Raw genomic sequence first — 24,530 nt, 5'->3', positions numbered from 1 at the left:
AAAAAAACCAGTTTATCTTAACGTAATTTTTTGTATTCTTTTAACTCTCGGGTTTTTGTCCTACGTTTCGGGTTTTGAAAGTCGGTTAAACGTGGGTCGGCGACATCGGCTAGCGCGTTTTTCGAAGCAATGTCATCGCAAAATGCAGCCGCGCGGACTTCGCGAAGAAATCTGAGGGAAAAAACGCGAGAGAACTTCAGAAAGCTCCGAAGCGAAAACAGGACCAAGATCAACAAGTCGATGGGAACTGCGTACTACGCTTTGAGAGAGGTCCGAAGCACGGCACGCCAAACCTTGGCTAACGTCAAATCCGCAGTAGAGAACATTTCAAACGTAAGTTGTGTTTTTCAGTCAGTTATATTTCAGACGTAAGTTGCGCTTCTCAGTGTGTTTACAAAACGTTGTGAGCAGATACCATACAGAGTAAGCCAACTCCAAACTCACGATTGCGATCTTGCCGAAAATGTGCCGTTTCTGGGCGTTGCCCCGGTCCATTGGCACCTTTATTTTGCAGCTGGATGTAGGCACAGTTTAATCTCTTTGGCGCTTACATGTAATTTCTGGATGCAAAAGAAATTACCCGTAGCTCCAAAAATGTATTTCAAAGGACGTCTACGGCTAGGTGTGGGAAGGCCTAAAACCACGTGTGTACGGCGAGCTTCTGGAATATTCATTTGAATAATAATTATATGACGGTGGCTTAAGGAATAAACGCACCCTATTAAATGGGTCGGCCTGCTGGTTTGCGCGAAAATTAAATTTTGAATTGAATTTTTTTTTGTCGTGTGTGATCAATATTTACTTGGTATTTCGCGTGAGGCGTTAAGTTAACTGCATAATCAGTAAAATGTAAAATTTGATGTCACAAAAAGAAAAAAAAATGACCATATTTCTCTGGTGGGGCTTGTTCATCTGAAATGCATTTTTCCAGCTAAGCGTGCTTTGAAGATTTTGGCATGTCTTCGATCCTGCTATGTTATTTAAACCACGCCGTGCAGCTATTTTCAGTACACACTCATAGTTGCTGCACGACACACGAAAAGTTAAATGCTTTGTCCTCTTCGTGAAATGCGATTCCCAACCACAAAAAAGAACAGTATCATTTGCTGAAGTGGTTAAAAGTTGCTACTGTGGGGGACTGTGGTTCTTTGTTTTGCACAAGCTGACCAACGTTGCAATTTTGCCACCCCCTCCTCTTTCTGAAAAACAACAACAACGCTTGCAGAAGTGCTTCCAAGGTGGCCGCAACCGCACCAAGTACCGGCTCCCCCCGGGCCCCTACTCCCCGCTGGGCTGCCAGACGCCCGTTAAGATGTACTCGCCCTTTGGCATTGAGACGCCCAGCCCTGCCACTCCACGCCACAGGGCTGCTGGACAGCGCGTGTCAAAAACGTGAGTAGACGTGGAAATTCGGTCACGTAACTGTGCCTAGTTGAAGATGGAGAGACATATAACGACAGCAAAAACTCAGTACAAGTTATTGCAATTTCTAGTCGTCAACTAAGGATTTCTAGTATCATTACTTAGCGACTCCAAGGTATTCCATAGCTGCTGCCGGGTGTTGCCGTAAACAAGAAATCGTCATATTTATTCAAGCACTTGAGTGACATTCCTTTATTGTTTGGACCGTGAAACAAAACCGCCACTTAGGGGTCTTGCATCATTTGGAAAAAAAAAAAAAAGTAGGTACCATCAAATTGCTGCCACCTGGGAAATTTGGCATCAGTCACTATTAAATCACCCTGGGATGCTCTGAATAGCTTAACACAAGTGACCTGGTGCCAATTGGGATGTCAGCAACTCCTCTGGATTCAGACCGGCATATTTACCGGCAGAAAAGGCATATACTGTGTTTTCTCGATTCTAAGCACCCTCCCTTACTTCCGGGGGGAAAAAAAAAATGGAAAGGAAGTTTGCATGCGAATATAAGCACCCCCTTTTCTAATAGCGTCCTCAATAAACACGCACCAGGGTTGCCCCCGAAACCGGCGCGGTGGTGGTGGTGGAAAAACATTTATTCAAGCGAAAGAGATTTGCGCTTGAAAGCGGGAGAAGCCCTCAGTCCAGGGCCCCTGCGTCGGCTGCGGTTCTGCGTGTCCGGTCCACCAACTGTCGCTGGTCCTCAGGATCCGAACTGCACAGCGCGGCCTCCCACTGCTCGAGGTTGGGGGTGCGAATAATGGGGGCTGCTGGTGTGTTTTGGCAAGCCCACGTGGTGTGGTACAGTGTTGGATGTTCGCTGCAGTGTGGGCATGTTGGTGGATACATTGTGGGGTTTATGATGTGCAGGAAGCTAAGGTGGGGGTATGTGTGCCCCACGACGGTGCGCACTGGCGCGGGGCATTGATCGAGGACAAACTGAGCGGTTCTACTCAAGCGCCATCTCTTAAGCTAAGAAAGCAACTTGTAAAAACGTTCACACGTAGCAATACAGCAGCGTAACATGACACAGCGCTACTAGAAAGTGATATTTATTGAAGGCCAATGATTATATGCACACACAACCCATATTTGTCACACATGCGTGACAACATTCTTCCACTGCTTCCACTACCTACAAGCTGCTTCTCATCTTCGTTCTGGAAGCCAAAACGCGAGGGCCTGTTATGTTCTGCCCTTCCGCCACAGCAAAGCATGCAAGTCTTCATGGTCTAGGCACTCCAATAACTGTTCGTGTAATTCATTCGAACTAAACGAATGCAAAGCCTTAACTGGCTGGCCATGCAATCAGCCTTCTTGCAGTACACGAAGTTCGCGTCCTCATTTACAATCTCTAGCCGTTTATTAGCGCCGCACCTGTTATGAGCCAGTCGCATCGTTGCCCGATGAGTTTGAATGCAATCTACCCTTGTCAGCAACAATCTCCAGCCCGTTCTGCCTTCACACGAGTGCGCCGATGCTGCAGTTCACTGTACCGATGCCCCGTCGCTGCAGCAGACGGCGGAGGAAGCCGCTTCGCCAGCGTCGTCCGCGATGCATCTCGGGATTGCACCCCGGCACACCGTCGACTCTCACGGTGCACGATGGGGCAACCAAAAATTGCCCCGCGACGGTGCGCCCCGGTTTATCGAGGACGGGTGGTGTGTACCGGTGCGGTTTATAGAGGATGAAAAGGTGCACCGGTGTGCCCTGGTGAGCACCAGTGCGGTTTATCGAGGATGCTATAAGCAACCATCACAAGGCGGATTCAGATGCGTCAAGGCCGGCCCGAGTTGACACTGGACCAATTCATTTATGAAGTTTTCAATTACAAACCGCTTCAACGGAACAGAATACAACCTGTTGGGGCTGCCGAGACAGCGGCGCAAGCAGCACAACAGGCTCGAATGGCAGTGAGAGTTGCTGAGGGCCAAGCGTAAGAGGTCTGTCTACTGTCTTTTTCTTTTGAATGTTGGCCAAATAAAACTTCTTTATTCCTTCACCTGTCTTGTCGTGGTACGGCCGAGGAAAAAAAAGGCAGGGTGGGTGGGTAATTTAGGATTTTAGTATCTAAGCGCCCCCCTCACTTTGGGCATTGTGATTGTGGAATAAAAGTGGTGCTTAGAATCGAGCAAATACGATATATTATGTAAACCACTAACCAGGCAGCACCGTTTCCTCTTGCACCGAGTCTTCTGAGCAAACATTTGAATTTTTTACGGTGCAGCATCTTTCGATGTCTTGCCTGTTGCAACGTTTATTTCTGCCACTAACCCAATCGTTTCGGAATGAAGAAAAATAAATTTAGAGGCGAGCATCTTGTCTTGTAGATGATGCCACCACTCTCTTTGGTTTTGTAACAGATGTGCGCTGGGAACGCCGGCCAGAAAGCTTCGGGAAGACCTCAAGGAGATCGAGGCGGGCATCGGGGAGCTGAACGCAGTGGCTGACAAAATCGCCAAGCGTCCAGCCAAGCGGCTGGTGAACAAGAGCAAGTCCTGAGAAGGGGTAGCGTCACTCTGTGACTTTTGCAGCACTCCTCTCAAGGCAGTTGTTGTTGCTGAGAGCACGTACGTTTCTTGTACCCTCTTCTGTAACTCCACGGGCAGCAGCATTTTAGCTATTTTTATTTATGTAACTGTGTCCCACAGGGGCTGCTTACTGTGTAAAGTGCAAAAGGTGGTCCTTGTCAAAGTGTAGCTTGCAAAGCTATGCTTATGCTTGTCCTACTTCGTGCAGCGATTCCAGACTCCAGGCTGAAGCTTTTTGCTTCGCCAACATTGCTGTACAGGCATACTGTTCCATTAACCAAAATGACATTGCCAACGAAAACCTTTAGCACAGATGTGATGGCATCTCTGTGTTCGGCAGGGCTATTGTGGCGCACTCGTGACCACTGTGTACACATTGTTTTTAAAGTAAACTTATATTTTTACACTTTTAATTTTTTATACTGCAATTTTAGGTATATAGGTCGATGGCTGCTCAAACTTTTTTTTTTTTTTGTGTTTTACAATCGATGCTGACGGGCATCTGCTTGGCAGCTCAACCAAAGTTTTATTTTTACACAACCAAAGGTTAAGCAGGCAAGCTCCCTTCCTGTGCAAATGGATCTGCTTAGCAGCCAACAAAAGTTTTACTTTATACAACTTAAGTTGAGCAACAAACTTTGTGTAAGCTTTATGTGAATGTGTGTATGTATGCATGCTTAGGAGAACAAGAAAGCTTTCTTTTATGTATAGTACGCATAGGTGTATAACTTTTTATTGAACTAACACAGCAGCAAGATCCCTTGGGTTGCGGCAGCTCAATGCTGATGGCTTGTGTCAGTAACAATACTCGGCAGTGTTTCAAAAGCATGTTTGAGGCAGCTTCTGTCACAGTGTGATGTGTGTTGTGTACGTGACCTATACCCACGAATAAACATCTATAACATTTCAGTATGGAGCATTTATTGAGAGCCACATAAAGCATGACCTGTGAATAAACAGGCATTGAACAAGGGGGAAAGAAGCACGTCCTTACTTTGCCCACTCTTCATGCTGGTTGCAGGCCTAGGGAATTGTAGAAAGTGGCTTCACATAGCATTTTAAAAGTGCGGAGGTATAACCCCCAACTTGCCTCTCAGCATTAGCGTCCCAACAATACCCTCACAGTTGTAAACAAATCGTGTAATATACACAATTACTCCACTTCACATAAAAATACAGTACAACTGCACCATCAAAAAGAAAAGCTTTGGTACTAACATTTTAAAAAGCATACAAATGTAATATGGAACATATAAATAAAACAACACACCCATAAGTGCTTAGCTAGTCACATTTTTACACATATATGAGGCTTGCCTGTATCTTATTGAAAAACAATGCTCACAAGAAAATTGACTGGAGTTGATATTCTGGCAAAGAAATCCACCGTAACCTTTTTTTCCCCTCTCACTCCAGTGAAACTCTGTTTCATCTTAAGGCACAGCAGTCACAACTCGATAAAAGTGTCCCTTATGTACTCGGCTATCGTTTTAAATTGCACTGCGCTCTGCCATCTAGAACAGTTGAAGCAATTTATAAATGATCATACACGTGACAAAGAGCTGCTAAAACACAAGCTAACTACACAACTAAATTGTCGCAACAAAATGAGAACAAATAACATGGGAGGAAAAATGCTGCAACTTAGATGCTGCTGACAGCTTCTAAAGCCAGGAAATTCACACTAAATTAAGCAGGGCATAGGATCATTAAAAAAAGAAATGGAACGGTTTCAAAGCGGTGATTGGAACATGGTAGCGACCCGCCAAAACTGTTCTTGCAAACACAGAAAAGTTGGCTCCACTTGACATGTGTAAGAACCAGGTGCAAACAGCTGGCACCTACTACTAGAACCCAAAAGTCTGGTTGTTCTTTGCTCTGCAAGTGGAGTCTGGTGGGTTGCTGCCACCTTCCTAAGTTTTTTTTTTTTTTTTTTAAATCCTCCCACGCTTTTTCTTTCTTTCTTTGTAGATTCTTAGAAGCTATATGTGAGGCATCCCTACATGAATTTTGCAGCATAGTGGAGACACTCGAACAGCACCTGCATGGAAAGACAAGGATGAATTTACGGTGAACATTATTGCTCCGTACATGGCAAAAGGAACTGCTGTGCCCACAAAGAATACTGCAGCCGCAGGACTTTGGATTAATTTTTAACATGCAGGATTTTCTAACAAAAGGTAAAATCTCATTAGCTGGTATGCTTTTACATTCACTTTACACTGAAAATAGCTGTGGTGTGGTGTTGTGAGCAGCAGCCGTTTCCCCACACCGCGAGGTGACCACTCTAAATCCAAACAAAAACTATGATCTGCATGAGTTGTTAACTACAGTAAAATCTTGGTGATATGAATTTCACAGGGTTGTGCGACATGTTTGTATCACCTGAAATTCCTATTGTCAAAGCTTACACAAAATCGCAAAAAAATTAATTTACTTACGGCAGGAAAAAATTAATTCATTTACGGAAGGAAAAATTCCTGATATCCATCCACTTTTTCTTCTTAGCCAAATCAACAACGATCACCTTTTGGAAGGTGTAAAAGTGCACAACGTGACTTTTTGAATGTTCTCGCAGGTCACTAAATGCCTCAGCATGTCGACTGCAAGGATAGTTTCGGCCATTGTAGGCTGCCTGTGATGGCTGCTGCTGCGGCCTTCATTGCTGCAGTGGTCCTGGTCCTCTTCTTCACTGCTCAAATCATCAGGCAGTGATTTTCAGCAATGTCCTCCACGGCACGTGATCCACATGTCACGAGGTTGTTGTTGGCGGTGACAAAATCGCCCTCGGTATAAATGGCAACCCCAAGTTCACTACAATCTTCAGTTTTAACTTTTGGCTCTTGCGCAAGGTCTTCCGATGGCTTGCCAAAGCCGAATTGTGCAAAACAGTTAGCGATTGCAGTCTGCGAGATGCGATCCCAACTCCAAGATGAAATGTATCACGTCTGGGTTGCTGACGTTCAGCTTCACGCCCGCGCGCTCTAACTTGGCTAGCAGACGACGCGCCAAGAGGTTTTTAAAATGGTACTTGGGAGTTTTGAGTAATGCCCGCATCCGGTGGTTGTAAGTGGCCCGTCATATTTGGAGGCACAAAAACAAGTTTGACGTTTTGCAGGATGGCATCCTTCAGGTGGGCGGCGGACTGATCCAAGATGAAACAAGTCTCTGTTTTCGCTGTCCGGGTTGCAGTTGAGGTCAGTCAAAAACTCGGCGAACAAGGCAGATGTCATCCAGGCCTTGTGTTTGGCCTTGCAAATGCAAGGCAAACGGCCAGCCAAACGGCCAGCCATCCAGTCATTCACCATAACCTCGTCCACTTCCCCCCCTCTCACAGACTTATAAACGAGCCCGTGCCCCCACTCCCTATGCGTGTAAAGCATGGGTCCGGTCCATGGAGGTCCATGATTCAGTTGATTCGGTTGCTCTGCTAGCTTGACCACTGCCCCCGCTGTTTCTCAGACGTTCATATGATTCGCAACGGCACTCCAACGCGATCAGAACAGCCAATGTTTTCCTCACTGCAAACAATGTATTTCGGCTGAGAAATGTTACAAACTCGTATCACACCGAAATTCGTGCCAGACGTGATCGTATAACCGAGATTTTACTGCATCCGGTCAGCCATCAAGGCCTTCCAGGCACTGTTCCTCTTGTGTACGAGGAACATTACCAGTCTGTGCCCCTGAGAAATGAACAAGAGGCCACCACCCGATGCTTCTAGTTAAAAGTGCACTTGGAACATGGTACGCATGGCTTAGTGGGATGCGTTCTGTGAGAGAGCTAGCATGAAGCACCACATTGCACAGCAATTTACTTCACATTCATCATGAACTGATGTATTAAACTTTTCTAACTAATACTGCTGCCTCATTTAGGAGGTCATTTTGCCATTGCTTGATGCTGTGGCTCACAAGTGTTCCTTCTATTGCAACTGGAGCACCTGGTAAAGGAATTGTGGATAAACTGCATGCACTTTTTTCAACTAGAGGGGCTCCTATCGGGACAGGGCATGCTAGTTGTTCCAGCAGTCACGGCGAATGCACAACAATGAGCGGCACAGACAGTCGCGTTCCCCTCTCCCTCACCTCGACCATAATGAGCACGATGATCATGACCTCCAGCCGGACGTGGTGCTTGTCCTCCAAGTGGTGGCTCAGCAGCTCCATCAGCTCGCAACAGTGGGTCAGCTTCTCGTTCATGACCTGCGGGCGGTTGGTGCAGGGGGCCACTTATAGGACACTTCTCGCTCACACGGTGCCACCAAGGAGCTACTCAAAACAACTTCTACAAAATTACCATTTCACTGGCTAGCTTTTAACGCTGAAAGCATTGCTACGGTGCTTGTCAATTAACTCGACGCATGCCAGTCTCGCTTCTGAGGTTAGCACTGACATGACACTCTTTTACAGTCCCCTGCGCATTTGTGTTGCACACAGCTCAGCTCCACGCTTGCACACACAGCCTACCTTCGTGCGCCTACTGATGTTCATGTACTTGATGACCTTCAGGTAGAGGCTCTCCAAGGCCGGTCTGTCCCAGTAGAAGTCGGGGGTGTCCAGAAGGTCCGAACTCAGGTTGATCAGGTGCCTGCCAAACACATTCCCCATTGCAATGGCGTCTGAACACGCTGCCGACACATGCTAAGCACTTTTGAGGGCCACTCCCTTATGTTGCGCCAGGCACAGCTTCTATCGTAGGCGCCATCAAGTAACTTCCACACTGGCTCATTTCCGTTCAAATGATTACCATTGTTTACTTGAAGGCAAGGCAGCCAGTCGCAAATGAGTGGCCCTTCGCCTTAGCGCAGGAATGAGCCTTTTTTAACCAAAATATTTCGCCTTTTATATGTTCAACACTTGGAAGCTTACAGCATTGCCCAGCAGAGGAACAGAAAGAAAATCAGCCTCGACACGTTTGGAAGGAGTGCTCTATACAAGTGCATTAGCAATATGTTACACAGGGTTCGCACAGGTCCTTGAAAACCTTGAAAACCCTTGAATTTAGAAGGGTCAATTTCAAGGCCTGGAAAGTCCTGGAATTTTTAAATGGTCCTTGAAAACCCTTGATTTTTCTCGAGAGAACCAACAAAAATTTAGAGTGTTTGTCGTGGGTTTTAGGTGTTAAAAATGTAAAGAAACATTGTAACAATCAAGTTTCAGTGTATTGCGTGAAATTACGAGTTTGGTGGATTGTCATTATTACGAGGCAACATTGGGACCAGCACTCCTCAATAGAATCCATGTCACAATACAATCCAGTGAAAGCCGGCTTCTGTTCTCTATCTTGCATGTTCCATTTAGTCTGTGGACGGCCGCTCATTGCATGTTTGCTGTGCCTCATACGCTCCATCTGCGTTTGCTTTTATGTGCAAATGGTGGACGCGTACATAGTTCGTCCTGCCTTGCAGCAACACTTGCTGATTTAATTTCAGCTCATACTCTTGCTGACAAAGAAGAGGCAGGCAACTTTAATGAAGTTTAGAAATCAAACAGCCTCAGAAGAACACCAAGAAAAAAGAAAGACCTCTAAATACCAACTGTGAAATAAAAAATAAAGCTGGGGGAGCATTCACAAACCCGTTAGCGCCTATCTAAATGTGAACTAATGTGCTTAGGTATTGGGCAATAGCAAAATTTGGAATTGTGTTGAAAAAGTTATAAATAATCTCAGATAAAACATTGGATGGAGGCCTTGAAAATGGGTTTTCTGGTCCTTGAAAGTCCTTGAAAACCCTTGAATTTTTGCTTTTGAAGCCCGTACGAACCCGGTATGTAGTACGTGGACATAATACCCTTAGATGGGAATTGGTCGACGAAACCCGCTTGGCAACCTACCTCAAGGAGAACAGCTCGCCAGTCTTTCGAAAGACCTGCTCCCTCGTCATCTTTATCGATCTGCCCTCTTTCATGTCCTGGAAGAAATGAAGGGACAAAATGTGCGCAAAATGCAGCCACAGCACCCATTATTCGATGGCCAATAAACTGAAAAGGCCAATAAGGTACCCATCTGTTAAACAGCAATAGGGACATGGTCGTTTGAACTTGCCAGTTTTTGTTTAAGCTAGCAGGAATTTGTTCATATGTTGTATAAGTAAGTGTGGTGACTAAATAAAGGGCTCTTCAGTTATTTGTAGAGCCCCTAGCAAATCGCGGAATTAAAGTGTTTTCGTGGAATGTAAAAAAAAACGTTAAAAGCGTGGCGCTACGTCCCCAAAACGATATATTCGGTGAAATGTGGTGGAAAAGTGGTATTTTCTATTAGCAATAGCAAAATGGTTTCTATTAATTGTCTGCAATGTTTTTACTGTTGAAAATTTAAATTTGCATCTGCATATTCCTACCTTATCAAATAATAAAAGTGGCTAGGTGGCACAGCCTCCACCCGAATCAAAGGGCTTAGCCATAGCCACAGAAAGAAAACAGTGCACAGGACAAGGCTGGTCAGATTGCAAACAAATGAAGGATGCAATGAGTAAAGCGGCTAGAAAGGCGCTAGTTCACTTGGAGAACTCTGACACTTGGAAGTTCTTCAAGAGTGTGAGGTGCTTGGATCCCCAGCAAGTTGGGTGTCTCTCAGAGAAGAGATCACAGTTTGGGGCCGTTGTTGGATTTATAGCCCTAGCTGCTGAATGGCAGGTGTCCTGAAGTCTGCCCAAGACCTCAAGTCTAGTGACAGGGACTTGGCACAATTTCTTTCTAAACAAGAAAAGCCAGGTGAAGATTTTGGTGTCCTGGCTTTCTGGGCTGGGATGGAACACCTGACGCCAACCCTTTCTTCCATTGCCCTTAAAGGAGCCATGAAGAGAAAATGCAAGTTGGTTTTATTCGAAAGATTTCGTGTTTTATAGTGCCCCCAGCGCTTGTCCAAATACAAACGGTGCTTTATTCACTGAGAAATTAAACAATTTAGGTTAAAATTTTGATTTTCCCGCTCAATCGTGCGTTTTCGTGGTCCCAAATGACATCACAGGAACCGACCGCTCTGCAGCCTAGAGTACCTTCATTCACGCATCCGCCGTACAGGGTAGAGACACGTATACGCTGGCGCCGCCATTTTCGGTTGCTCGCTCGCCGCCGAAGCAAGTCATTGTGTCAAAACCGCGCTAAAATTATCGCCGCAACGCGGTTTACTGAAGAAGTTTGAATCATATTGTCTGTTTCGCGTTGCTAGGTCTCGTGGGAAACGAAAAGAATAGCGCGTTGAGCCCGTTGGCCCAATTGCGGCGGCACGGGACCGTTCAAAGGTTGTCTCCACCCTGTACAGCGGTGTTGGTTTGTTCCCGCGTTTCTTTACGTTCCGTAACCTAGATGGCGCCACCATACCATGGCAAGCGTTTGGTTTGTTTTTGCCCGCATTTAAACCTGGCTTGTTTTTGTTCTGGGAGAAAATATTCGTTCCCTGAAACAGTGCTCGCTCGACAAATGGGGTCACGTAAGACACCGTTGCTTGCATCAATCGGCCAGTGTCGTCTGAGACAACCCCAAGCCCCGTAGTGCTGTGCAGCTAAACCAAGCATGCTGTGCACAGTACGAACAGCAGAATGCATCAGTACTTCTATGTTTACATGTGCTTTCGTAACTTCCACTGTTGGTCCCATCATTCTTATTGCTTTGTAAAGAATGTGCCCTAAATTTAAGCGCAAATCGCTCGTTCGTCTAGTTTGTAAGCTCTACCTAATTTTCGTCTGCTTCTGCCAGCCTCCGCCAATCGCAGAGCTTAGCTCATGTGACATCATAGGTTCTGTCGCGGGAAATGAGCTGGTGGGTCGCATGATCATTCCCATTTTTCCTCATTATGTAGCTTATTTGAGCGAAGTTTACGTTAAAAGTGGTGTCAGTATGATTCTAACGAGGCAATCTTTTGAATGAACCAAACTTGTGTTTTCTCTTCATGGCTCCTTTAAATACCTGTCGGTGCCAATCAACTCTGTTGACGCAGAAAAGTCATTCAGTCGCTGTGGTGACATCGTGCCTCACAAGCGCCATTCTTGTGCTGAAGAAAGCACAAAGCATCACCAGATGCTCAGCCACGACAGCTTCCTTCAGGTGTAAATAAAATCTAGCATGTTAGGAGTCTGAAATGTCTAATAAATGAACTGTTGCATGTAGCTTATGCCGTTTCAATGTTGTCGCGGAATTTTGCAGATTCCCCTGTCTAGAATCGCAGAATTTGAAATGTTCCACCGCAAAAAGTAAGGGGCTCTAGTTATTTACCATAGTTTAAATTGCACTGAGCAGTTCCCATACGTGCCAAAAGGCCTCTTCAATCAAAATTACCCGCCGCGGTGGCTCAGTGGCTAAGGCGTTGCGCTGCTGAGCACGAGGTCGCGGGTTCGATTCCCGGCCGCGGCGGCCGCTTTTCTGATGGAGGCGAAAAGCAAAAACGCCCGTGTGTACGAGATTTCGGCGCACGATAAAGATCCCCAGGTGGTCAAAATTAATCCGGAGCCCTCCACTACGGCGCGCCTCATCGCCTGCGTTGCGTCGGCGCGTTAAACCCCACAATCAATCAATCAATCAATCTTCAATCAAAATTTCCCTTTGGCAGACAAATTTTGCTCTTAGGCTGCTCGACACATAGGTAGGTACCACGGCACTTTTCTGCCAGTCACAGCTATAGGTGAAATGATTCTTGCAACAAACAACAGAGAAACTCACAACTGTAAGAAAACATTTGTGGGAAAAAGCACCAAGGCCTGCTCAGTATTAAAAGCATGTTTGCTGAAATTTTATTCCCTGAAGGACAAAGAAGCGCATGCAGATGTTCACGAAAGAGAATGATGAGGATTAATGGCGGCCAGTGGACAAGTTCTGTCCGTAATTTATGTGAATACAGTTCGTTTCCCTTAACGAAGGCGTTGTTGCTGCGACACACACTGACACAAAAACCTGCTAGTTGTATTTCGGTCAAAATGAAACTAATGAATGCCAGTTTAGCACAAATTCACCATGTTGATTCAATCAGCTGATGATATTTTGACAACTTTGTTTGAAAAATTCCTTACCTCAATGATACCTTCTATACTTTCTACATAGGTGTCCAGAGATGCCTCCCAGATGGCCAGTTTCACTGAAACAAAAGTTTCCAAAAAAAATTTAGTGCGCTGACAGAGCTACGTAGACACTTTAATCAAAGCCACAACAAGTTTTGAGGTTTAAATTTTTTTGCAAATATGTAAATTCTTTTTTTTTTGTTCAAATCAATTTTTTAGCATCTTAGGGCACCAAATATAGCTTGATAAAACAGCATCTCCAATGAAGCTGCATGCACAACACCAGACATTTGCTTTTTTGCACATAGGAAAAAAAAAATAGATGTACCTTCCCGTTCATTTTTGCACCTCCTTTCAAAATAAACCTGGGAGTGCAGTTTAGAGCTACATTTCACTAATACAAGCACAGGGGGCATATCAAATATCAATCATCAAATATCTAGATGTTCTTTGACCAACCCTTCCAGAAAGCTGATCTGATAGAACACACAGCTTGAACTCTCGCGAAGATTTGAAGCTTTTACCCACTGATACTGCATCGAGAACCCCATACAAGTTGGGCGTCTAGGATTCTCACCAGACAGGGCAAGGCCACTTGAAAAAGTGTACTTCTCCAAGTCATTCTCAGTGCTTTGTGCACTCAGGAAGATGTTGCCATCACGAAACTTGGTCTTGTTCCTGTAGCAAGATAAAAAGCCAAACAAGCAGGTTGCGAGCTTGCGATTGTCTGTCCCAACGTACGCCTTCTGCTCAAATAGATCCGAGGCGCCGATAGCTGAGACGAAATGTGAACACTCGCTCTCACAGCCTCTGGCGGCAGTACTCAGAGGCTGCAAGGTTAGCTCACTCAGTTTTGCTACCTCCAGGGGTGTGCAGTGTGCACTAAAAGCAATTTTTCTAAAGGTGTAAGAGCAGCCTAGGCTATCATTCAGGGCTGAACTCATTATTTTAGCTACAAATCTTAACGAACTTAAAACGTGCCATTCTTTTCCGATATCGTGCAAAATGACCGCAACCTCCAGCACTTCAGGAGAATTGGACAAGCTTTGCAATGCATCTGTGTTAGCCAGCATAAGTTCCTCTGAAATCTGGACTGACTAAAGTAGCCTGCATTATACGACTTCAGAGGTGGTTTCTCTGATGCAGCATTCCGTAAGTATGCTTAACCTCCAGCTTAATAAAAATGACATCACCTGCACTAGAGCTGTATGTATGGCATAAGGTTTAATTAATTTTTCTGCAGAAAAGCATTTTTTTTAGTGTTCTCAGAAAATTTTCTTAATGCTAGGCCTTTTCTGGATGACAGGGTTTTTTATATTGACATTAAGGATTTGCCACGGGTAAATGAAAATAGGGAGCTCACTCGTGGTATACAAATTCCAAAGCCTCCACTTCTTGATCCACCAGAGCGCTGCTGTAGGCGTGGTGTTCGTGGGGCTTCAAAAACTGCAGCACTGCTTTTCTCTGAAAGAAACACCAAAATCCTTAAATCGCTGACAAACGGCTTCATTTTGCTGCAGGCCAGCTAAGGAAAAGGTTGTTGCTAGCAGATTTTATTGATTCATAGGAACCAGGGCCAAATGACCTGGCCCTAGGTGCATGGGAAATTAATTATTCTACTAAAGACAGGTTTAAATTCACAGCAGGACAAATGCTTTTTTTAATGAAATATTTGCAATTTATACATTCTTTAAAATGATGTTGATTTCATAAACAGAAACAAAAATGACAAAACTGGTGTTAATACGAGTGCTTGTGTTGTATGGTCAGCAATTTTATAAATGTCATGCACATCAAGTCTCATAAACCCGCAAAATTACCTCTATTTCTGGGAAATTCCAAAAGACAACCGATCCTTCCCTAAAAATGAAAAAAAGAGTAAGGTGAACATTGTACACACATTTCTTGAGAAAAAAACACTGTTTTAAAGGAGCCATGAAGACAAAACACAAGTTTGTGTTATTCGAAAGATTTTGTGTTTTATAGTGCCCCCAGCGCTTGTCCGAATGCAAACAATGCTTTATTCACTGAGAAATTAATTAATTTAAGGTAAAATTTTGATTTTCCCGCTAAATCGTGCGTTTTCGTGCTCTACAATGACATCACAGAGCCATGTTTACCGTTAGTGAATCTAGATGGTGCCACCACACCGTGGAAAGCCGTTTTCTGCCTTTGGTTCGCTTGTGAACGTATCTGTACTTGGCTTATTTTGCTCATGGAGACAATCGTTTCGTGAAACATGGTGCTCGCTCGACAAATGCGGTCACGTAAGACATCGTCGCTTGCGTCAATTGGCCAGTGTTGTCTGAAACAACCCCGAAAACCTGCAGTCCTGTGTAGCTAAACCAAGCATAGTGCGCGCAGTACCAACAGCAGTATGCATCGGTACTTCTATGTTTATGTCTGCTTTCGTAACTTAAACTGTTTGTCCCACCATTCTTACTGATATAAAAAGAATGTGGCCTAAATTGAAGTGCACATAGCTAAGTTCTGCCTAATTTGCGTTTGGTTTTGTCGGCCTCTGCCAATCGCAGAGCTGGCTGGTACGACATCATAGGTTCTGTTGCGGGAATTGAGCTAGTGGGTGGTATGGCCATTCCTTTTTTTCCTAATTATACAGCTTATTTGAGTGAAGTTTACGTTAAAAATGGTGTCAGCATGATTCTAACGAGGCAATCTTTTGAATGAACCAAACTTGCATTTTGTCTTAATGGCTCCTTTAATGCTGGTGTTGGTGAAACATCAAATTAGAACAGATGCCAATTAAAGTTAGAACAAAGACTAAAAGTAAAAGTCACGACGGCAAGTAAAATATTTTTTTACCATTCATAGCACAAAGGATTAAGCATGCAGCTAAACTAGTACGTTCATCTTATTTTAATAGTTTAGAAATATCTACAATACAGAGAACCATTTTACTGCACAACATCCACATCTTCTGCAGTGGTAGCTACTACGTGCATTGTACAACGTCAGTACCAAAAAAATTGGCCACGTATCTGCTGCCTTTGCCATGTAACCCATTCGCCGCTGCCCGCTACCACCACTCAGGCTCTTCGCCTCCCTCTCTCGCTCCTTTCGTGATGAATTGAACACAGGTCTGTTCAATGCAATTCAATTCTCCCGCCTTTGCCCTGCTCGCACGCCCTCTCCTGAAACAGTGCCCATATTTTTCTTTATCTTTTGCTTCTTCTTCTACACGGAACAACTTGAGCTCCGTTCTTTTTATGCTTGCTTTTGCCTCGCAGGAGCTGGAGTCTTTCTGCGCCGCCAGTAACTCTTGAACGCGTTTTTTTCACTTGCTCCCGTAAAAACCAACCCAGCGTATCCTAACTGAAAGAACGTGAAGACCACTGGTTAAGCACTAACTTTTTGCCTCAAATCTGCCTGATGTTCCCTTTGCACTAAATGATGGGGGACATGTACGACTTACGCCAGCAGCTTTACCAGTTTGGAATGGTTGTGCTAATATAAACTTCTTTTTACTTCTTTTTGCCAAATTGTTCTCAACTTTTTGCTGGAATGCTGAATCCAGGGACAGACAGACAGACCAAACTTTTCTTGTTTACGTAGTAGCTTAAGAAAGACTATCGCCTTTGAAATACTAGTAATTGGCACAGCCTCTTCTCCCACAAAAACAGGGACAGAACCAGAAGTGTGCTTTAGCACTCTACGTTGCCCGCAATGGAAGCACGCCGTACCTGTCTCACCTGAAGAAGAACAGCTCCCGGGGCTCCTCACCCACTTGGTACTTGGCAGAGGCATACAGCACGTCAGTCAGGTCTTCTGAGATGGCCCTCCCCTTGTACAAGCCCTGCTTGTTTAGCGCACTGAGGATGGACATCAGGTTGTACTCTTCAGCTGTACTGTAGGCCACCGCTGTCAGGGAACTCTTCGATGAGAGGTACAGAGAGAGCGCACACATGCGTAACATTACTCGTACAAGAAAGAAACTTGACAGAAGTGGAAACACTCTTCAACTTCAGCTAATTAAAGCTCTTGAAGTTCCCGACTGCACACCCTATGTGGAGTGCACTATTCATTCAGTCTTCCAGAAGGCTTAATTACCTCTACCTAAACGAAGAGCCACCAGTCTTCAAGATAAAAGCACAAAACAATGAACTAGCCAGAGGCGACAGGACAAATAACAAATACGTGTAACATATACACGGGAAATGTTGCACACATCTCGTTTCCAAGCAATTAAGAAAGGTCTTATCACCTGAAAATAACTACTGGTTGCTACTTTCCACATTATTGCAATGTCCAGCTGGTGACTCTTGTTGTCCAAAAGTTATTATGATTGCTAACTTGTATGCTGCTAAAAATTTACTGTACAATGAAACCTCATACATTCCGCATACTGAATTCTAATGAGCTCCTTTCTTGCAGAAAATAAGAAAAATGGGGGGGGGGGTTGCCATCTCTTGTTGCAACAACCATGGATGACAATCTATGTAAGAATAATCTGTTGATTGTCGGCTCACACTGATCAATCACACAAAACAGTGATGTACAGCACGTGGCAGCAAAATGCAAAACTGATGCCAACCTGAGTGCACACATTTCAGAATTTCATTGCATGAAGGTCAAACAGTGGCACCACGATTATGTTACGGTGGTTGTTAACTTCAGGCACCACACTACAGCAACGTACCACGCCACAGCTTTTAATATTTAATTGCCATTAAACAATATATGGAAGTTGTTGAGGATCATATTGTCATTCTTTGCATTCCATTAGCCATTCACTGTACAGCCTTAAAATTTGCAGCATGTATATTTTCTACAATTACAAGCGAAATGTTGCAATGGATTACCTGGAGACTGATGAGCGTGTGTTCACTATTCACTCTTGTATGTAACCATTTCTGCATTTGACACCCCTCAACAGAGTTGTTACAGCCAGAAATTTTGCCCAAACACCCAAGATCAGCAGAAGGATGGTACAGGGGTGAGACTGCGAAAAGTACTTCTTTTTTCTGTTCCATCTTCATTTTGTCGAGAACACTGGCCAGGGCTAAGAACTACAATCCGGCAAGTCTTCAGAAATAGAGCAAAAAACACCAGAATTTCAACTAAACCTTGTGTGTGAGGTCGACATTAACAGATCTAACTACCACTGACCACAGGGGCAGGCTGCTCATCAGGTGGCGGTTTCTTTCTCGCAAGCCGAGTCTTCAGAGGAAGCGATGATAAGCTGCGGCTTGCGTCAACACCACACCACACAGATGGCTTTGTCAGTGAGAACAGCACACATGATCTCGTCAGGTCACCTGAGTTAAAAAAAAGTTAGATGAGAAACACATACAAAGCGTTCATTACGAATTGGGCTCTCTTGCACAAATTATGAACACTTTACCAATAAATTCTAGGTGAAACTGTTTCCTCCTGGCCATCTCGAATATGCAGATACTTTTACTATTTTTAAAACCATTTTTTTTAAACATAACCAATGCCTGACCGTTCTTGACATTCACCCTCCGTATAATCTAAACCGTGCGCATCGCAGACTTGAGCTGAACACTTGGCAAACTTAAACCACTGAGAACCATTTGATTATTCTTCATATAGAATAGAAGAAAAAAATGCTTCAATCTGTAAACAAGTTTTTCTAGTTGAAATCAACCACAGCCTGGGTAGTTTTACCCAAAACTATTTACGAACTTAAATCAAACAAATTTGTTGCTTAAATACGGTGTAGACCGCTTATAACAAATCTCAGGGAACCGCGAAAATCCACAATAAGTGGTGCTACACTATAAACAAAGCACGTGCAAATCCAACCATATTGCAAGCTCACTTTCAAACATTCCTTTTTTATCATCGCTAAAACCAATGCCACTTAACAAAAGAGGAACGGTCTTCATTTCGTCCTTTTCTTCGGCTATCTTCAGAGGTGTGTTGAGAGCAAGGCAGCTGTGGTTGTGAGTGCAAACGGAACACACGAACTGAAGAGTGCCTATTTCTTTTACTTTCTGTAAGTGTCCAAAGTTAGAGGAGAGAAGGGAGCACAGGCTACGTGGGATGGCTGAATTCATCTTCTTTCTTTTTTGCGACCCTAAAACGATGCACCAGCTGCACCAGTCGATAGCGGACCGGCCAAAAAACTGCACTATAAATGGTTTTTGTGCTTCAGGCAACCGCATTATAATCGGTACGCTTATGCACTGAGCTCTATGGAAGGCCTACCGGGGGCCAAGAAAAGCCATATTATATCCGGTTCCGTACTATATGGTCTACACTCTATATACACTGTATATATGTTAAGTCACAAGTCTGTTACATGTTAGAATGCCGCAATTAAAATTTCTTTTTGTGGTAGGTTATTAAAAAACAGTACTGCCCAAAGGGCCACATCACATTCCTGGTTGCTGTATACTGTTCCTTTGCATAACTAGCTGGAAACCAAGAAAAGTCACGCTCCAAGTCAACATGAGAACGGGATCAGTGCAATGACTGGATCTCAGTGCAAGTGAAAAATTTGCATTGCTTGCAAGCAGCTATGCTGCAGTGCTGTGATTTTTTACAAATGTCAGCACTAATGACAGCTGTGTGAATGACCACCACTCCTCATGCTTAAACAGTGTGTGGCACGTTTTTGGACGCCTTTGCCCATTTGAGACTGACGCCTAATGACGAGCTTCCCAGTTAAGCAGTGAAGGTGATTTTGCACTCTGGCTCATGCAAGTTTTCGAGGGGCCTGCATACACCCCTACTCAAGTTGCGAGCCACAAGACGTGAAGCAAGTGTACTGGTACAACTTTGTGGCAAAAATTTGGGAGAATCAGTTTAGCTTGGTTAGCACTGGAGATAAAATTTCCCATTTCTGTTGCAGTGAAGACATCTACTCGCTGTTTTGCCAAAATTGTGCACCTCACGTGAATGGGGTCTAGATTTGCTGCACAAACCCCATGCCCTAGTAAAGATTTTTTCTAGTAACGTATGAGATTGGCGAAGATTATTTTTAGATTTGCACTCCAAAACAACAAAAAAAATCCTGCACACATTCACCGATTTACAGGCAAATGCCCTCAAGGAGTGTGAAGCAGCTGATAATTTATTGCAGAATGGCAGCGGCAGAGAAGTTTCGGACTGCTTCCCGAGACATTGGGGGAGAATGACTTGTTCAACAACACACAGCTTTACCTAGAAGAGATAAACAAAGCAACAAACTGGATATTTTTTCCTGCAAGCGGTGAACGCAGATAAGTGAAGTGATGCAATCACTATTACGCCACTGTAGTGGTTGAGAAAACCAACGAATATATATTTGTACACACACAAACAGCACAAGCAATGAGTGCGTTTGGAGGAACATGACGCTAGTTAATATGCTCGTGGCTATTTGTAGTAGTAGTAGTAGGTATTTATTCCCTTATAGTTTGCTTTAATTGGAAATGCTCATTTTTGCAGATATGCGACAATTCAACGAACACGGTTTCGTCGAAGTGACATCGCACGTTTCATCGAACGATGTTTGGAAGCTTTGGGAGCGATTAGCATTGCTGCTAGAAATTTTCAAGCCCTTTTAATCACCAAGGGATTCACGAACTGCGAAATACTTTGTAATTTTAGGTTTGCATAGAAAAATCGCGCATTTTTCAAGCACAAGTCTTCGATCACTGCCCATTTCCCTGGCGATTGTCAGCAATATGAAACAGGACGAACACGCTTCGGGTGGTGCTGCCTTTTGTGTTATCTTTACACAAACTTGCCTCCTATTCCCATTTTGCAATCTTTTTTGGCTTTCTGAAACCGTGTCTGTACGAAGCGTTTGGCGGCACGAATTGCCAGAAGGCACACATTCTTGGTACCCACTGCAAATTCATCAAATGACTGGCAGAAATCTAAAAGTTTATTTTGCAAAGAAGAAATGGGCTGCATATGTACAGCTAAACGGTACAATGGCGTAAAAGCGCGCAAGAACGCAGTCACTGTTTTAGCTGGTTAGCAATCGACCTCAAAAAGTCTTTTAATGGCATGTTTCGCTGGTTGTTGGAGCCGCACTTGAGGGCCTCTTCTTTAGCCAGTACAGCCTCCCTTTGCTTTGGAGGCTGGTAGTTTCGCAGAAATGCATTCAGCCGGCTGTCTGTAGCTTTTCAATTTTTCAATCCTGTTTCCAGGTGGCTGAGGAACCGTGCCAAGGAAGGCCAGGATGTGCTATTCCGACAACTTTCTAAAGCCTACAGTGCCAGCTTTCTGCCAATTTATTTCCTTGTGGCAGTCGTTCCTCCAATAAAGACTGAGCGGACCAGGAGGTAGGAATTAATCATGGTGGCACATTGACCAGCAGCCTATCAGCTCTCCCACGACGCAGTTCTTCATACAAGCTCCCAGGCAGCTGACGGGAACTCCTTCAGTTCCTCGAACCTCTGTGAGCCAACAAGTTCTTAGGAATTTGAGATTTAAGTCTGGTCGATTTACATACACGTCCAATCTATTTCACCATTTCTCTTCGCTTAATAAAGGCCCTTGAGTTCTAGCAACCGATCGGTGTGTACGCTTTTATCGTCGCTCGTCATCCGACGAGACAACTTCTGTCTCGGAGTTTTTGGTCTCATATTCACAAAAACGAGTCCGCTGTGAGCGTTCAGTAGGCAGACTCAGTGTTGCAAGCACTCATTTTTCCCCCCCAAAACAAGAAAGGTTCACATCTCATCTGCGTTAATACAGCGACAATGCATGCAGAGATTTATACACCCCCCCCCCTCCCGGAGGATTTCGAACACCACCAAAAACGAAATTCTGGATAAACCCCTGCATGCATGGATGACAGAATCAGAAAACAGTAGCTGCAAGTGCCTAGATGAATTACACACCTGTAAGTGATCCGTTTCTTGCGCCTGCAAAGCAGGAAAATGCTTGCCCGGCAAAGCGCATGAACCGAGCCCCCGCCATACCTGAAAACTGGTAAAATGAAATCAGCGCTGCGTTTTCCCTTTACTGCGAGAATTCGGTTCGCCTGCACGCATCGAGAAAGCATATACTAGGTAGGTTACGCAAACCTTGAGACCAGCATGACCGACATTGTTAAAGATGATCTTACTGTTAACAGGTAGGGGGGATTCTAGATATCTGTCGAAGCATGAACGCATTTTAGCAGAGCAGCCAGGGAACAAACTGATTAACTCAATTAATTTGCGACTAAACTGTCTCCGGCGGTAACACACCTTATTCGTGAAACACTGTCAAGCAGTGGCTTCGTGCTCTTACGGCATCATTTGGTGAAACTGTGCCTTGACTTAAAATGATTGACGGTAAGGTAACATATATATATAGCTCAGCAACAACTGAATTATTCGTCACACGTTAGCAAACCGCGCTGAAAGCAAATCACTCGCACAGTAACGAAGCAGACTACGCGGCTGAGCAAGGTTCGTAGAAGTTTGCACGATCCACCGCCGGAGCAGCTCGGCGCATTAGCAACATCTGTTTATCACCAACTAAATATGCCTGTAAAATGTCTTCGTATATGCATTTTTTGCCTTTTTTTTAAGTGGTACGAGGTCAGTTTTGTCTCAAAACAAAAATTCATTAGTCACTATTCTCATCAGCATTTGAACTTTCGCGTGGCGCGTTTTTTGATAGTTTTTAAACACGAGTATCCCAGGACAAATGTTTGCACATGCTGTCACAATCTACAAATAACCTACGAAGTCCCACAAAAGCCGAGCTAAAGAGCCGAAGCCCATTTACGAGCAACAGTCTCAAATCCTTGCTTTGCCGCACTCTTGGCAATGTAGTGAATGGCAGGATTGCAAGCACAATGGAAAAGGCAACGAATTATTGCCTTCCTCCTCCCCCTTTCCCCCGCCTCTTTCTTTTGGCGTTTATCTCGGCGCAGAGCTGGCAGAGCATAGATGAAAGCGTATGATCAGCTAATGGTGAGAAAAGGTGATTAGATGGGGTTGCAGACAATTCATCGAACGCCACTTCATAGAAGCCGTTTCATCGAACACCGTTTCATTGAACGCCGTTTAGAAGATCGAGGACATGTCATCGAAATTGGTCGTACACAATAGAACAGTCTTAAGGGCGCATGAAGAGAAATAAATGAGGTTGTTATTTTTTTAGCACTGTTATTTCATCCGTTTGTTGTGATATTTCGAAGAGACCACTTTTAATGCTGAAGAAACTGCTGATTTGTGTTGTTCAAGCGTGGGACCGAGAAATTTGGCGCGGGATAAGCAATCATGAGTTCGCTGATACTGGCATCTATATAAGTGCCTCAGCTAATGATATTCCGAACGGCGTAAAAAATGCAATTGACAACTACTGCACGTGGGAATCTGCAGCTCTGTCTTTATGGTTACCCTTACATCTTCGATAAAAAAATCGAATTTAGAGTGTATTGGAAGTGCAGAGAGAGAGAGAGAGAGAAATGAACTTTATTGCGTGACCAGTAGTTGCAGTTTGCCAGTGACCAAGGCAGCCCGTCCCGTCAGACATTTCTGCATCTGCGGGTCGGAGCTACCCAGCACCACCTCCCATTATTCGGTGGTACGGATAAATGGGAAGGGATCGTTGTTGCATGCCCACATGGTATGGATGATGGTGTCTTTCAAGCCACATGCAGGGCAGTTGGGGGACTGATACAGGGTGGGATGAATTAGGCGCGGTGTCACAAACTTGAGCCTAAAAGTACCTTATAAATTTTTCATTTTATTGTACAGCGCCTAATTCTTCTTGCAGTCGTTCGATTCATTCAGTTCGGTTCCATTCACCCCGAGACAATGTGGAGCTTTCTCGAACGAAGAGGCGGTAACACGATCGCTCGCCGGCTCGCCGGCTCGCCGGCAAGAAAACAACAAAAATAAAACCTCCGCCGCTCCGGTTTCATCGAAGCTTCCAGTACTTTCGAGGAGGTGCGCGTGGCCTTGCCAGTGCTAAAGCGCAATGACGATTCTAGAAGGGAGAAAGAGGGAAGTTATTCACTGACGGCGGCGGGCGCATTGTGTTTTGTGCCCTCCCTCTCCGCGCCGGCGCGATTATAAAAAGAGAAGCCACGCCTAAGAAAACCAGCTACGTTTGGGCGTCGTGATTGACAACGGCACCTGCCAGTTTGTACATCACACCATTGGCGACCCGTGCCCTGGAGGACTCCAACGTACTCCCGGGCCTCGAATCACCGTGATCGTCTCGGACGGCCTGGCCTACAACGAAGCCACGCTTCCCAGGTAGCCGAATCCCCTCCGACAGCAATGCATCGTCCGGCCCGGTCGGTGAATATGCTGGGACTCTGTCTCTCATAAGCATCGAACTGTTCGTTTCTTTTTAGTTAACTGCTCCGCTTCGTAATATTCATTTGTTAACGCTCCTGTTTGTATCATTTTGTCTAATTTTGAACTGTTTCTTGATCTAGAGAATTCAATCCAAGTTGTCTGTCACTATCGATTCATTACCTCGTGCTTGTACAGTACTTTGCCTGTATAAATATAAGACAATGTGCTGTTTTCATTCAAGGCTCTTACTCATTCTTGCCGCTCTGGTTGGCGAAAGCCGCACATCAGACGGCCACCCCCTTCGTCACCTGTGCCCTGTGGATTCGGTGGGGTTTGTTGGCTCGCTTGAGTCGACTTCCC

At 44.7% G+C, this 24,530-nt stretch overlaps 2 protein-coding genes across 4 annotated transcripts; one reads left to right on the top strand and one right to left on the bottom strand.

Annotated features, from left to right (window-relative positions):
* The first annotated feature begins 69 nt into the window (after window positions 1–69).
* LOC144145826 (uncharacterized) lies at window positions 70–4,859 on the top strand. Its single transcript, XM_077677589.1, has 3 exons — window positions 70–333; window positions 1,226–1,392; window positions 3,783–4,859. Exons 1-3 carry the CDS (start codon window positions 130–132, stop codon window positions 3,919–3,921), a joined length of 510 nt encoding a protein of 169 aa, XP_077533715.1. The 5' UTR covers window positions 70–129; the 3' UTR covers window positions 3,922–4,859.
* On the bottom strand, window positions 4,623–22,351 carry LOC144145824 (required for meiotic nuclear division protein 1 homolog). 3 transcript variants are annotated; one of them, XM_077677583.1, is made up of 12 exons: window positions 22,119–22,351; window positions 21,768–21,848; window positions 18,073–18,221; window positions 16,656–16,837; window positions 14,766–14,805; window positions 14,309–14,409; window positions 13,523–13,623; window positions 12,958–13,022; window positions 9,788–9,864; window positions 8,420–8,540; window positions 8,039–8,155; window positions 4,623–5,991 (listed from the first exon to the last, which is right to left on the bottom strand). In XM_077677583.1, the coding sequence occupies exons 2-12, from the start codon at window positions 21,844–21,846 to the stop codon at window positions 5,950–5,952; spliced, it is 1,074 nt and encodes a 357-aa protein (XP_077533709.1). In that variant the 5' UTR covers window positions 21,847–21,848; window positions 22,119–22,351; the 3' UTR covers window positions 4,623–5,949. The 3 variants fall into 3 exon arrangements, with proteins under 3 accessions (XP_077533709.1, XP_077533708.1, XP_077533710.1); XM_077677582.1 differs by having other exon boundaries at window positions 21,768–21,855; window positions 22,119–22,350; XM_077677584.1 differs by lacking the exon at window positions 21,768–21,848 and having other exon boundaries at window positions 22,119–22,350.
* Between the last annotated feature and the right edge of the window lie 2,179 nt (window positions 22,352–24,530).

Source organism: Haemaphysalis longicornis, unplaced genomic scaffold (assembly GCF_048455015.1).
Source record: "Haemaphysalis longicornis isolate Haplotype H1 unplaced genomic scaffold, Haemaphysalis longicornis Haplotype H1 scaffold_7, whole genome shotgun sequence".
Taxonomy (NCBI): domain Eukaryota; kingdom Metazoa; phylum Arthropoda; class Arachnida; order Ixodida; family Ixodidae; genus Haemaphysalis; species Haemaphysalis longicornis.
The sequence above is the reverse complement of the archived record's forward strand: the minus strand, read 5'-3'. Positions and strand labels throughout refer to the sequence as shown.

Excerpts from the sequence above, each read along its gene's own strand:
- LOC144145826 (XM_077677589.1), top strand. The coding sequence starts at position 130 with ATGTCATCGCAAAATGCAGCCGCGCGGACTTCGCGAAGAAATCTGAGG. Across the intron at positions 334-1,225 it reads CAGTAGAGAACATTTCAAAC|AAGTGCTTCCAAGGTGGCCG; the intron begins GTAAGTTGTGTT and ends CAACGCTTGCAG. Across the intron at positions 1,393-3,782 it reads GGACAGCGCGTGTCAAAAAC|ATGTGCGCTGGGAACGCCGG; the intron begins GTGAGTAGACGT and ends GTTTTGTAACAG.
- LOC144145824 (XM_077677583.1), bottom strand. The coding sequence starts at position 21,846 with ATGGCGGGGGCTCGGTTCATGCGCTTTGCCGGGCAAGCATTTTCCTGC. Across the intron at positions 16,838-18,072 it reads ATGAGCAGCCTGCCCCTGTG|AGTTCCCTGACAGCGGTGGC; the intron begins GTCAGTGGTAGT and ends CTCTCATCGAAG. Across the intron at positions 13,624-14,308 it reads TTGGAATTTGTATACCACGA|GAACAAGACCAAGTTTCGTG; the intron begins GTGAGCTCCCTA and ends ATCTTGCTACAG.